Source organism: Orcinus orca, chromosome 7 (assembly GCF_937001465.1).
Source record: "Orcinus orca chromosome 7, mOrcOrc1.1, whole genome shotgun sequence".
In the NCBI taxonomy this organism is placed as follows: Eukaryota; Metazoa; Chordata; class Mammalia; order Artiodactyla; family Delphinidae; genus Orcinus; species Orcinus orca.
Window position 1 is genome coordinate 114,460,071 of NC_064565.1, and position 13,844 is coordinate 114,473,914.

At 43.9% G+C, this 13,844-nt stretch overlaps 1 protein-coding gene across 2 annotated transcripts in view; it reads left to right on the plus strand.

The window, feature by feature from the left end:
• The window catches only part of TRPM8 (transient receptor potential cation channel subfamily M member 8), a 117,012-nt gene that overhangs the window by 79,326 nt on the left and 23,842 nt on the right, over nucleotides 1-13,844 (plus strand). For both annotated transcript variants that reach the window (XM_049712392.1, XM_033424780.2), the window contains exon 21: nucleotides 917-1,094. In XM_049712392.1, coding sequence (XP_049568349.1) covers nucleotides 917-1,094 — 178 coding nt within the window. The remainder of the gene's footprint in view (nucleotides 1-916; nucleotides 1,095-13,844) is intronic.

Sequence of the window (13,844 nt, forward strand, 5' to 3'; positions counted from 1 at the left end):
CCAGATGCTCTGGGCACCCCATCCCTCCCCATTCATTTAGCTGGCTCCTACTCATCCTTCTGTCCTCAGTTCAGAGACGCTTCCTTCCTGTGGAACCGTTCTCAGATGAGGTGCCTCAGTTTGTGCCCACGGAGCACACTGTACGCGTCCTTCTTAGCACTTCTCAGGGGCTGAAATGTTCAACTTGTGTGATCAATCATCTGCCTATTCTTCCAAAGAGGTTGGAAGCTCCCTGAGGGCAAAGACCATGTTTACCTTGCCTTCCTTTTTATCTTCCATCTTAGTGAAGTCCTGGCTCATAGTAGCTGCTCAATAAATACTTAAAATTTTTTTATTGAAGTCTAGTTGATTTACAATGTTGTGTTAGTTTCAGGTGTACAGTAAAGTAAATCAGTTATACGTATGTTCACTCTTTTTTAGATTGGTCATTACATAGTATTGAGTAGAGTTCTCTGTGGTATACAGTAGGTCCTTATTAGTTAACTATTTTATATATAGTAGTGTGTATATGTCAGTCCTAAGGTATCCCCCCATTTCCCCCTGGTAACCATAAGTTTGTTTTCTACATCTGTGACTTTATTTCTGTTTTGTAAATAAGTTCATTTGTACCATTATTTTTTGGTTCCACATATAAGCAATATCATATGATATTTGTCTTTCTCTTTTTAACTTACTTCACTCAGTATGACAATCTCTAGGTCCATCCGTATTGCTGCAAATGGCATTATTTCAATGCACTATTATTCAGTCAATAAATGCTTAGTGAGTAGCTGAACGCCTGATTCTGAGGCTTACCCATGATAGAGTGCCTTGGAACAATGCCCAGCACGTTGCATGATCCTCACACCTTTGTGGTGCTTTAGCACTGCCCCCTCCAGAGGGTCCTCACATCGCCTGTCTGTTGTTGCATCCTCAGGTACCACGTACGACTTCTCCCACTGCACCTTCACGGGGAATGAGTCCAAGCCCCTGTGCGTGGAGCTGGACGAGCACAACTTGCCCCGCTTCCCCGAGTGGATCACCATCCCCCTGGTGTGCATCTACATGCTCTCCACCAACATCCTGCTGGTCAACCTGCTGGTCGCCATGTTCGGGTATGTGCTTGGCCACGCGCCGGCTGGGGGTCCGCGCCGTGCCGGATCCCGTGCCAGGCGGGGCTGGGGAATCGGGAGTGAGGCAGCAAAGGTCCACCCTCGAGGAGCTTATGATAGAGGTCTTCTGATAGGGGATTGGTGGTCTGGGGCGGGGAGAGGTCTTGAAGGGACTATATGAAGATACAGCGAGTCCTATAAGCTGTAACATAAGTTTTTGGACCCCAAAGACAGGTGCCTGTGACCCCGTCCAGCACGTTCAGACTGCACGCTTAGTGTCCATTTAGCAACGTCCCCGGAGCGCCGAGATGCTGGCCTGGCAATGACCGTGGCTCAGCTCGGCTCCCAGGTTCTCATTTTCTGTGGACTCCGTGGGATGGATTCTAGGGCTTAAGGGACTCAGCTTTTAGTTAGCTGCTGCTTTAAAATATTTAGTTTAAGTACAAATCAAGAGAGCAGAGTCAGGAGAGCGACCGTCCTTTGGGGCTCATGTCTAATGAGGTTGGCGTGAGAACACGATGGCGACGGACACATTTTTTTTGCTTTTGGCCATTCTCTGTAATCCATTTAGAAAATCATGTTTATCTTGCCCCTTTGTCTTTCTTAGGAGCGTTTCAAAGAACCCCATGTGGTGGATACAGCTGGGGGTACCTTAATTTTATGCTGTTGTTGTGAGGTAGGGGGTTATTCTGGGTACATGAATCCTGGCATAGACAGGCAAGCAGTTTAGAAACAAAATACAAATTAAAAAAAATTACTTGTTAAACTTTGGAGTGAAAGAAAAACCATAGTTGAAACCAGAAACGGAGAAACCGTGAAGGACAAGAAAAACACATTTAATTTCGTTAAACAGGATACCTCAGATGAAGTCATGTGATAAATGATAGACTGGGGGCAATGTTTGCCTAAGGTGAACAAAGGCTTCTCATTCTTACTATAGAAAGAGCTCCTGCAAATCGGTGAGAGAAAGATGAGCCAGTAGAAAATGGGCAGAGGAATGCAATTCAGAGAAATTCAAATGGCCACTAACTGTAGGGGAAGGGGCTCAACCTCATGGGTGGGAAAGGTCAGCTGAAACCAACAACGAGGTGTTGGTTTAGGATCCATCAGGTGAAGAGACATCATAAGAAGTGCTGGAGATGATGCTGGGAAATGGGCACTGCTCTGGGAATGTGAATTGTCTCCCACTTTTGGGAAAGTGATCTGAAAATAGCTATTAAAAAATATGCAAACCTTTGGCCCAACTCCTTCATGTCTGGGAATCTTTCCTAAAGATATCGAGGCAAAAAACATTTATTAGATCATTGTTTGATGCCTATCAATAAAGGGATGGTAAAGCAAAGCATGTCGTATCCATACCATGGAACATTATGCAGCCCTTAAAGAGAAAAGCTGAGATTTATGTTTATTGACTTGGAAGGATGACATTTTGTTAAATATAAGAAGCTCAGTGCTGCCTTATATTTATGGCAAAATCTTATTTTCTGACAGTAAAAAACAAGAAATTTTTAAAAGGCAAGTATATATTTCACTCAACACAATGATCATATATTACTTCCATAATTTAGAAAAAAAGAATCAGAAGATAGTTGACATATAGAGTCCTGAGGGGCACCAGGATTGTAGACGAGGGTCATCTTTCTTTGTCGGTCAGTGGCCTCCCGTTGAGTGAGGCTGGGTGGGGGGACATGTGCCTTTGGGGACATCACGCATCCAAGGGGCTGAGCCATGAGTGGTCATCTGGTCTTCAGGTGTACAGCGACGTCCTCCTCTATACCAGCTTCTACACTGTGGCCATGGTGGTGTTTCTAAAATGTCACTTCTCTGCTTAAAATTCTGGAAGGATTTCAGTATTTCCCCATAGTGTTCAAGGTAAATTTCAGCCTCCTCAGCTTCCTCCAAGGCCATCGACCTGGGCTTTGAAAACACCTTCAGGCGTCACCCCTGCTACCTGTCCCTGACAGGCATCCCACCTGTCCATCCCTAAACAGGGTGATCTGTCGTGCCTGACACTTTTGCAGATGTCACCCCTCTGTCGGCATTACCCGCTCTACCTTGACCGTCTCCTCCCCGTTCCTCTTGCCCTCTAGGGAGTCCAGCAGCATCCTTCTCCCGAGTGGTCCTCGTGCCCTCCCCACTGTGCACAGAGACCCCGTGGGCCCCCTTCACAGTGGTAGCTTCCTCTTCTTCCAGACCGTAAGCTCTGGAGAGTGGAGATTGTGTCCGTCTCAGCACCTGGCCCTTTCCATGAATGAAAAGAACAGGATTCTTTCTGCTTTTAGTTCATTTTTCAGTTTTAGTTAAGGGAATAGCTTCCTGGTCTGTTATTCACCAAGTAGTGTCAATGGTGAATGTCAGACCAGTGAGGGGTTCATCACATGGATGTATAACATCGGTTCTGTGCCAGGTGCCTGGGCCATGGAGATCATGTGGCCCTTTGTCCCACTCAGCCTTAAAGAGGGAATATGCACCCCACCCCACCCCCAACTCCATCACCGCCCCTAAAGTGGGCCCTGGTAAGGACTCAGGAATCCAGACGCCTATACTGCTTACGGGAAGCTGGACCACGTCAGAGGCTGCCAGAGGTCCCCGAGTCTGAGCTTGCAGAGAGAAGTGGCAGAGACGGGTGGTTGTGTATCCACGTGAGGGCAGAGAAGGGAGGACCTATTCCCAAACCCGAAGCGAGAGTGGGGAGGGAATGCGATGATTCGGGGTCCTATTTTATAGTGATAACCTATCCTGTCAACCTGTACATCGAACATTGGGTAGTCCCTGTAAAAACTGACCATTAATATAATATCTACAAAAATTAAACAGAAGGGCCGACAGCTCCCAACGCGATGGCCTTCGAGCTACACGAATTCAGTAGATCTCAGGAAGCAGAGTGCTTAGAGCTCTCCCGAGTCTGTGTGGTGTGAGCTGTTCACCAAAGCCCTTCTTAAGGACCAGGCCAGTTTGTAATTCATTATCCCCATGACGATCATAAAATGCTAGAATTTGGAGCTGAGAGGGACAGGAGTCCAGCCTGCGATTTTCAGGTTGAGGAAGTGGAAGTCGGGCAGCTCAGCATCTGTGGCCCTGGCCGCACTGCTGTCCGTCTTGCCTGTGTGCACTCGAGGCTTGAACTTGAGTCTGTTCCCTGCGAGGCCCGAGCCATTGGGCCACACCCCGCTGTTGCCTCATTCAGTGTGTAAGCGTGACCACTGGGGAACTCCCCTTCCCTTGGGGGATCCTTAGATTCATCTTGGGCTCAGGCAGAGGCCCTTTATCTGTTAATACCGGTCTGAGCAGCTCAAGTAGCCCCCTTGCCATCCTTGAGCTGACTCGTCAGGACACTGTTTCTGATGGTTGTGACGGATATTCCGGGTTCACTCCAAGCCGACGGCTCCGGGCTGTGACCCCCGTCTGGCACCGCATCAGAATATTCATGTGAGAGCTTAACCGTGCACAGTGGCAACCTTTTGAACTGTAGCATAAATGTACACTTGGGAATTTTAAAGCAATATTGGAATGCTCTCTAGATGTTACTCAGCAGGGAAAATAAATGGGTGTAAACATCTGCGATGATTCCACGTTAAAATTATCGATCACAGGCCCTATGTGGCTTATCAGAGGCACGAAGTGATCTTGAGGTCAGTAGATGACTCGGGGTCGTCTTAACACGGAGCTGTTAATGCTTTCAGGCACCGTGTCCTGAAGATAAATTCACCCACGGCATTTCTGCTGGAAAGGACTCATCAGACATGCCCCGTCTAAGATAATTTCTAAGAATAAAATATTTTTTTAATCTTAGGAATAATATATGTGCATTATGAATATGTAGAAAAGTAGACAAAAGAAAATATCTCCTGGTACAGATGAAACGTTCCGGTGACTTCACCAGTCCCAGGCAGGCTACTGAGATGGGATGAAAAGAAGAAAAAGAGAGCAGATAATTGTAACAATAACAATAGCTAATATTGATGCTTTTCTGTGCTAGGCACATCCAAGTGCTTCACATGTGCAGCCTCATTTAATTAGTCATCGTTTTTGTGTAGGTGTGGCTTTATAATCATTCATAAATGAGGAGTTGGAGGCAGAGAGAGGTTAAAGTCTCTGCTATCTGAGCGGGGGACGGGCACATGGACAGTAATATAAGATGATGTGAAAAGATACAGTACGACACGAGCGGCACGAGAAACCTATTCACAAAGGACTCCAGTGCAGAGTCGGGGTTATTAATGGTGACAGATCTTGGGGGTGGGCAGCAGCGAATGGAGGAGACATTTGCTCAGAGGACCCTGTGAGCATTGTTTGGAGAGGGAGAGAAGCAGAGGAGATAAAGCTGTTCTGGGGAGAACTAGAGACTGCGGATGGGGGAAGGTCGGCCGGGGCTGGGTTATGGAGTGTTCCTTATGCCGTGTTAAAGAATGTGGACTTTTCCCTGCAGGTGAAGGGAGATTTCATGGGTCTTTACACAGGCAACGGCACAATCTTAGTTGTGTTACTTTGACAGAAACATGCTCAACAGTTAGCATTTCAAAACCAGTGCAGTGGAATCGCTGGCTGTCTCTTACTGTTAGCGTCGATGTTTTTTTGGTGCTGCAGAGCGCGAGGGGAGCCAGGATGTGCGGAACGTTTTAACGCGCCCGCTGGGGCACTGAGTGGATGCAAAAAGTCAGGGTCATCAAGGTTCACTGGATACTGCTGCAGTGTCTGGGAAGGAATGGCAGATGGAAAAATGTATGAAATCTGTGGAAAGCTTGGAAGAGGGGTTTCCCTGATTGCATTCTAGCTGGCAAGTTTCTCGTATTTCAGTTTCTTCTAAAATTCTGCCGTTGTTTTAACATCTACTTTTCCTTTGTGAATTTTTTGCAGACTTTTCATTCTGTTCTGTTCATCAGTCTTTCTATTTTGGTTTTTACTACCAAATGGCTTTAATTACTGATTTTTCAAAATCATTTTAACATCTGTTGTATGAGTGCCCTTCATTATTCTTACTCAGAACTTCCCCGGCTTTTCTTATATATTTAATCATGTGGAGAGCCTAAGGCTCATCTTCTGCAATCCTCTTTTCTTCCCTCTTCCAAAAAATTTCTTTAATGAATTTTATTGTGATGATGTTAGCTTTGTAGAGCCATTTAGGGGAAGCTGACGTCTTTAAAACATGCCAGAAAAAATGGCGTGATTCTCCATTTATACAAATACGTATAGTTTCCCAGTAAACTTTTATGGCTGTATTCACGTGGATATGGCCGATTTTTTGTTCCATTTTTTTTCTAGCTATTTGTGGTTGTGAGTGAGATATTTTTTCTATTATGTTTTTTCAATAACTACTTTTTGATATGCAGGAAGGCTATGAAGTATTGCTTACTTATTTTGGAACACGTCTCCTTACTGAATTCTTTTTTTTTTCCCCCCTCTCTTTTCCTTTTATCATATCATGGAAGTTTCCTTCTGTTTCTTATTTATTAAGCTCCTTCCTTTTTCTTCTTCTTTATTTCTTCTAATCAGACGTGGATGCTGCATGTTGCCAGGAGACTTTCTAGAAACAGCTTAAATGGTATTTGTCTTTTTGATCTGTGATGTATTATGAAAATGATGAATTATGTAAATGCCCTTAATATGGAGTCATCCATGTGTTCTTTGGTCAGGCACATACTCTTTGAACGTACTGCCGAATTTCATCCACGTACAAGGCTATGTGAATCCTAAACATTTATCTCTTGGTAACATTTTCACCGTCAGTGGGTGTCTGAGAGTTTGTCTCTCCTGCTTCCTCTTCCTCTCGTGCTTATCTGAGGTGCTCAGCTGCTCTTAGGGGACAGAGCTCCCACCAGCTGGGCAGCTGAGGGCACTAGATATCACGGGAGATGTCAAGTCAAAGGGGACCTTGCAGAATTCCTCTCAGGGAAGACACTAGATGGCCAGTGGTTGGCAGGGACAGTGGGAGCCATCAGAGCTGGGTGGGCGAGAGCCTGAACACGAGAGTTGGCCCGTGTGCTGCCCTGGACATTTGGGTTTGCTGAGCGGGGTGGGGAGGTCGTGGCCCCAGAGCTCAGCCTGTCTGCTATAGGAATGGAAAACCACGTCTCAAAAGCATTAAAATTATTTGAGCAGAGCAGCTGGAAGCCTTCCCTGGGGAACCCTCATGTCTTGTTGGCCGAGTCTGGACCTGACTCTAGAGAAAAAGAACAATTTGGAAGGTTTGGGGTTGGATTTCGCCTCCAGGTCACATTTTGCTCATTCCTGCTGCTCTGTGGGGCAGGTGGACGTAAGTAAAGAAACCTCAGCATGGCCAGCCCCGGAAATGTGTTATTTGTGCAAAGTGGCTTTTGGGTATTAATGTCCAGTAATCAATCGTTCACCCACACGCCCCCTGGGATGCGGATAAGGGCTTTTACCGTTTGCCCAGGAAAGGAGCGCTGGCCCCTGGATGCACGTGGACCCTGAGGTGCAGAGGAAGCAGAGGTTCCAGCAGGAGGCTCCTCGGAGCCTGCTGGGTTGTCCAGAGGAGCACATGGGGCAGTGAGGGGAGGCGGAGTTCTTCAAAAGGAAGAATGATACAAGGCTTCCCTGGTGGAGCAATGATTGAGAGTCCGCCTGCCGATGCAGGGGATGTGGGTTCGTGCCCCGGTCCAGGAGGATCCCACATGCCACGGAGCGGCTGGGCCCGTGAGCCATGGCCGCTGAGCCTGCACGTCCGGAGCCTGTGCTCTGCAACGGGAGAGGCCACAACAGTGATAGGCCTGCGTACTGCAAAAAAAAAAAAAAAAAAAAAACAAAAGAATGATACAAACACCAACCCCTGTGTGGGCACTGGCCTAAGTGCATTCCAGACCAGGGCTTGGTGGCTTTTTCTGCAGGGGCCAGCCAGGGTCTTGGCTTTGGCCAGATGTGCAGAAAGAAGCAGCGCTCGGCGCCCCGCACCCATCCCTGCCTCTTTGCTCGTGGCCCTACAGAACAGGTTGGGTGTTAGATTTGGCCCCTGGGTCACAGTTTACCAATTCCTTTTCTAGGTGACCTGGAAGACTTCAGATGGTTTTCACTACCTCTGAGTAACCAGTTAAGCTAAAATGCGAATCTCTTCCCACTAGGACCCTTCTTGGCCACAGTTCCACTCAAAGCTCCCAAGGAAGGGAGGGAGAAGACACCTTCCCCAGCTCTAAGCATCTGAGTGTTCCTCCCTTCAACAGGAACTGTTAATTCCTTCTGGAAAAAACCTCAGCAAACAACATTCGATGCATTAAAATGGATGCAATTTGGGTGTCTGTTGAGTTTTAGGGGGCAGTCAGTAGGATCCACGTTTGGCTAAATACGGAAGATTTTAAGATGCTCCTAGGGGCTCATTTGAATGGTGATACTTGTTCTGGACCAAAGTATGTAGTAAAACGTGATTCCTGGCACGTTCTTTGCCTGGACTTCGTTAACCTGGGCGTGCCTGCCGTCCTCTCTTATTGCAGTGACGGAAGCCTGCAGTGTCCTTTGCAGACACAGAATCAGCAGGGACTGGCGAGGACAGATAATGATGCTTGGTATTCGTCTTGGAGCAACCTGACCTACATTTGGAAGAAGCAGCAGGCTCACTGCCAGCTTCAGTTTGCTGCAGTCTCATGCATCACAGTCCTGTCTGCTTTTCAGCCAGAAAATCTGCCACATAGAGTTGACACTTGAATCAGTCAAGAAGCAGTTTTACATGCCTAGTAAAGGAGTTTACGTATAGTAGATACTCAACAAACATGCCTAGTAAAGGAGTTTACGTATAGTAGATACTCAACAAACATGCCTAGTAAAGGAGTTTACGTATAGTAGGTACTCAACAAACATGCCTAGTAAAGGAGTTTGCGTATAGTAGGTACTCAACAAACATGCCTAGTAAAGGAGTTTGCGTATAGTAGGTACTCAACAAACATGCCTAGTAAAGGAGTTTGCGTATAGTAGGTACTCAACAAACATGCCTAGTAAAGGAGTTTGCGTATAGTAGGTACTCAACAAACATGCCTAGTAAAGGAGTTTGCGTATAGTAGGTACTCAACAAACATGCCTAGTAAAGGAGTTTGCGTATAGTAGATACTCAACAAACATGCCTAGTAAAGGAGTTTGCGTATAGTAGGTACTCAACAAACATGCCTAGTAAAGGAGTTTGCGTATAGTAGATACTCAACAAACATGAACTCCCTTTGCTTTAAAGACCAGACCCAGTTGAAGAGGCACTTTCTGGGAGAGCCTGCCCTGCCCCGCCCCCAGGACCTGGTGCAGAGCTCAGAGGGATCTGATTCATCAGTAAACGCCAAGATAAGCAGAAGCAAGCTTATAAGCAAAGCCACAACCGTGATCTGTGTAGGCTAGTGTTTTGCTCATATATATGATCCCCACTTGGCTAAAGATATTTAAGTCTCAGGTTGTCGTGCGCTGAGGGATAAGCGTGAGGTCTCACAACGGATGTATCCCGTGTCTCTGCCTGCAAGGTTTGGCCTCTGAAGTTCTGGCCTCTGATGTGTTTACCCAGAATTTGGAGAATTTAATCTGTCTGCAGCCAGGATTTGCTGTTAGGCAATTTTAAGGGGTTTGTTGCTGCTTCCTTGGCTTTTTTTTTTTTTTTTTTTTAAATGGTCTAAATTGCTTTAATGAATAATGCCATTAGTTTTACCCCAAATCTTAAGCAGTACACAACTCAAAAAAATAGCAGCATGGGGACCCTTACTTATTTATTTGCTTTCAAGAAGTGCTTCTATTCAGAAATGCGTCCAGGTTTCCAATGGTTAGCAACATTTAGCTTAGCACAATCTGTATCCTTTTTGCACCAGAATTGATGAGCAATTTTGTGTAATCTCCTCCAGGATTTGTGATGTAGACATAAAAGCTTGTCTGAGGTTTGGGTTTTTTTTTGTTTGTTTGTTTTTAAATTACCATGCCTTAGTTTGTTCTATTTCCTGATCTGGAAAACCTAGGATGGGTCAAGAAAATGGGTTTTATCCATCAGAGCTTTTAATGATTTAGTGTGCCCACTTTGAGCTATAAATTGTGGAGGCAGAGAGATGGAAGAGCTCTGTTTACAGACCGGGGCTTCAGAGGGGATGCACCCTGACGCAGAGGTCTCGAGCTTCAGGAGGCCTGGTTTTCTTCCTCACAGGGATCATGGATGGTGCTACAGAAACGGTTGAGCAGTGTTTCTCGTCCCATTAGTTTAATTTCCTTATATCTTATTGGGAATAATAACAAGTACAAAGCATACTCATATTTTATTATCTCCTTTGACACTCTCAGGGTTGTCCATTTGACATTCTGGAACAATATCTCTTGCTCCCCCCCATTTTCTGCCTTATTCCTGTTTGTCCCTCCAGTTTCCTTTATTTTCGCTTAAAGATTGATTACCTGGTTCAAATATCAGTTCTCCTACTTCCAAAATGATCTTGGGCAAAGATGTGCTTCCATTTCCTCTTCTGTAGAGAGGAGATGATAATAGCATCTCCTCTTGCACACGTGAAAGATTTAGGTTAATGTGTGGCTCATTGTAAAGACGGGCTGTTACAGGTGGGAATGGGGAATTGAAGGTATTGGTGGAGTTTCGAGACAATGGAGTTAAGTGAAAGAGCTTTACCAATTTTCTTTGCACAATCCTCAATCTCGTTCATGAGAAGAGATTTTTACGTGCTCTTATGGAGTGCTTCAAGGCTTCTTTTGTGGAGGTACAGAACCTAAGAGGCTTTGGCCAGGGAAAACTGACCAGTAGCCAAATAAATAAATAATATGCAATAATAATAAAAGGGGGAAGTGCCATGCTCATGAGTTGAGGACTGGCAAGTTATTTAGTACAACGTTTCTCAAGGTCAATTTGGCAATACGTATCAAAAGACTTAAAATGTGCATGCTTTTTTTTTTTTTTTTATTCATTTATTTTTAATGACTTATTAGAACAAATATCTATAGATATCATTATATATATGATATATAAATTAATTATACAATATATCATGTATTAATTATTAAAACATACTCTGGTAAATATTATATATTCAATATGAAACAGGAGGAAAGGGGGCAGGGCACAACCTTTAAAAGAATTACATAGCCCGAGGACACAACATAAACTGATTAGAACAAAATAGGTCCAAGATGGCGGACGAGTCTACTTCCACTAGACCTTGAGCCTCAGTATACACTCATTGTAACACATCAGCAAGCTAAGCGACACACCCACAGGTGCCACGACAGTTCCAAGGATGACCATAAAGGTCAAAAAGTGGGCGGTGGCTCAATTCCTAGAAATCCCCACCCCTTCCCCAAAATAGCTGGAATACTCCTCCCACTCATCAGCGTATGAAATTACTCACCCCTATAAAACTAACAACCCCATACCCTGGTGCTGCCCTCGCCTTCTTTTTTTTTTTTTTTTATTTTTTATTTATTTATTTATTTATTTATTTATTTTTTTATAGGTATACCTGGATTTAATTCTCACTTCTACCGCTTGGTAGCTGGATAGCCTTAGGCAAGTTTCATACCTCCCTGAAATTCACTTAATTCAGTCTGTAAAATGGCATAATAACTTATTATAGCATCCTTTTAGGAATTTTAAATCAGTTCTTGAAATAAAAGTACACAATATATAGACAAGTATGGATTCCTCAATAGATGTTTGACCTTTCATTTCTCCAGTATCCCACCCGCATCAAATAAAGAAAAATACTTTTTAAAATTTACGAATATTTCATTGTTGTAAAGTTAAAGCCATAAAAATAATCAAATGGCCTACTATCATACCGTTAGAAGAAAAAAAAAAAGGTGTTCATGAGAGTTCCATATTAGAATACAAGTTTTCCTTAGGCACCTGTTTATGTATGCTATTCTGCTCTTTGCAATAAATAATTAAATTTAAAAGACTTAATTCCTCACTTTTAAGACCTTATTAGTTTACAAATTACATATTGACCTATGCTAAATTTTATACCGACCCATGCTAATGAATTCAGTACAGAAAACAAAAAACACTGCACTCAAGCAAATTACATATATATATGTGTATATATATATATATATATATATATATATATATAACTTATATGAGAATTGCTACTCCAGCTTTCTTTTGGTTTCCATTTGCATGAAATACCTTTTTCCATCCCCTTACTTTCAGTCTGTATGTGTCTCTAGGTCTGAAGTGGGTCTCTTGTAGACAGCAACTATATGGGTCTTGTTTTTGTATCCATTCAGCCAATCTGTGTCTTTTGGTGGGAGCATTTAGTCCATTTACATTTAAGGTAATTATCGATATGTGTGTTCCCATTCCCATTTTCTTAATTGTTTGGGGTTTGTTATTGTAGGTCTTTTCCTTCTTTTGTGTTTCTTGCCTAGAGAAGTTCCTTTAGCAGTTGTTGTAGAGCTGGTTTGGTGGTGCTGAACTCTCTCAGCTTTTGCTTGTCTGTAAAGGTTTTAATTTCTCCATCAAATCTGAATGAGATCCTTGCTGGGTAGAGTAATCTTGGTTGCAGGTTTTTCTCCTTCAACACTTTCAATATGTCCTGCCACTCCCTTCTGGCTTGCAGAGTTTCTGCTGAAAGATCAGCTGTTAACCTTATGGGGATTCCCTTGTGTGTTATTTGTTGTTTTTCCCTTGCTGCTTTTAATATGTTTTCTTTGTATTTAATTTTTGACAGTTTGATTAATATGTGTCTTGGCGTATTTCTCCTTGGATTTATCCTGTATGGGACTCTCTGTGCTTCCTGGACTTGATTAACTATTTCCTTTCCCATATTAGGGCAGTTTTCAACTATAATCTCTTCAAATATTTTCTCAGTCCCTTTCTTTTTCTCTTTTTCTTCTGGAACCCCTATAATTCGAATGTTGGTGCGTTTAATGTTGTCCCAGAGGTCTCTGAGACTGTCCTCAGTTCTTTTCATTCTTTTTTCTTTATTCTGCTCTGCAGTAGTTATTTCCACTATTTTATCTTCCAGGTCACTTATCCGTTCTTCTGCCTCAGTTATTCTGCTATTGATCCCATCTAGAGTACTTTTAATTTCATTTATTGTGTTGTTCATCGTTGCCTGTTTCATCTTTAGTTCTTCTAGGTCCTTGTTAACTGATTCTTGCATTTTGTCCATTCTATTGTCCATTCTATCTCCAAGATTTCGGATCAACCTTACTATCATTATTCTGAATTCTTTTTCCGGTAGACTGCCTATTTCCTCTTCATTTGTTAGGTCTGGTGGGTTTTTATCTTGCTCCTTCATCTGCTGTGTGTTTTTCTGTCTTTTCATTTTGCTTATCTTACTGTGTTTGTGGTCTCCTTTTTTGCAGGCTGAAGGTTCGTAGTTCCTGTTGTTTTTTGTGTCTGTCCCCAGTGGCTAAGGTTGGTTCAGTGGGTTGTGTCGGCTTCCTGGTGGAGGGTACTAGTGCCTGTGTTCTGGTGGATGAGGCTGGATCTTGTCTTTCTGTTGGGCAGGTCCACGTCTGGTGGTGTGTTTTGGGGTGTCTGTAGACTTATTATGATTTTGGGCAGCCTCTCTGCTAATGGGTGGGGTTGTGTTCCTGTCTTGCTAGTTGTTTGGCATAGGATGTCCAGCACTGTAGCTTGCTGGTCGTTGAGTGGAGCTGGGTGCTGGCGTTGAGATGGAGATCTCTTGGAGATTTTTGCTGTTTGATATTATGTGCAGCTGGGAGGCCTCTTGTGGACCAGTGTCCTGAAGTTGGCTCTCCCACCTCAGAGGCACAGCACTGACTCCTGGCTGCAGCACCAAGAGCCTTTCATCCACAGGGCTCCTTAATTTGGGATGA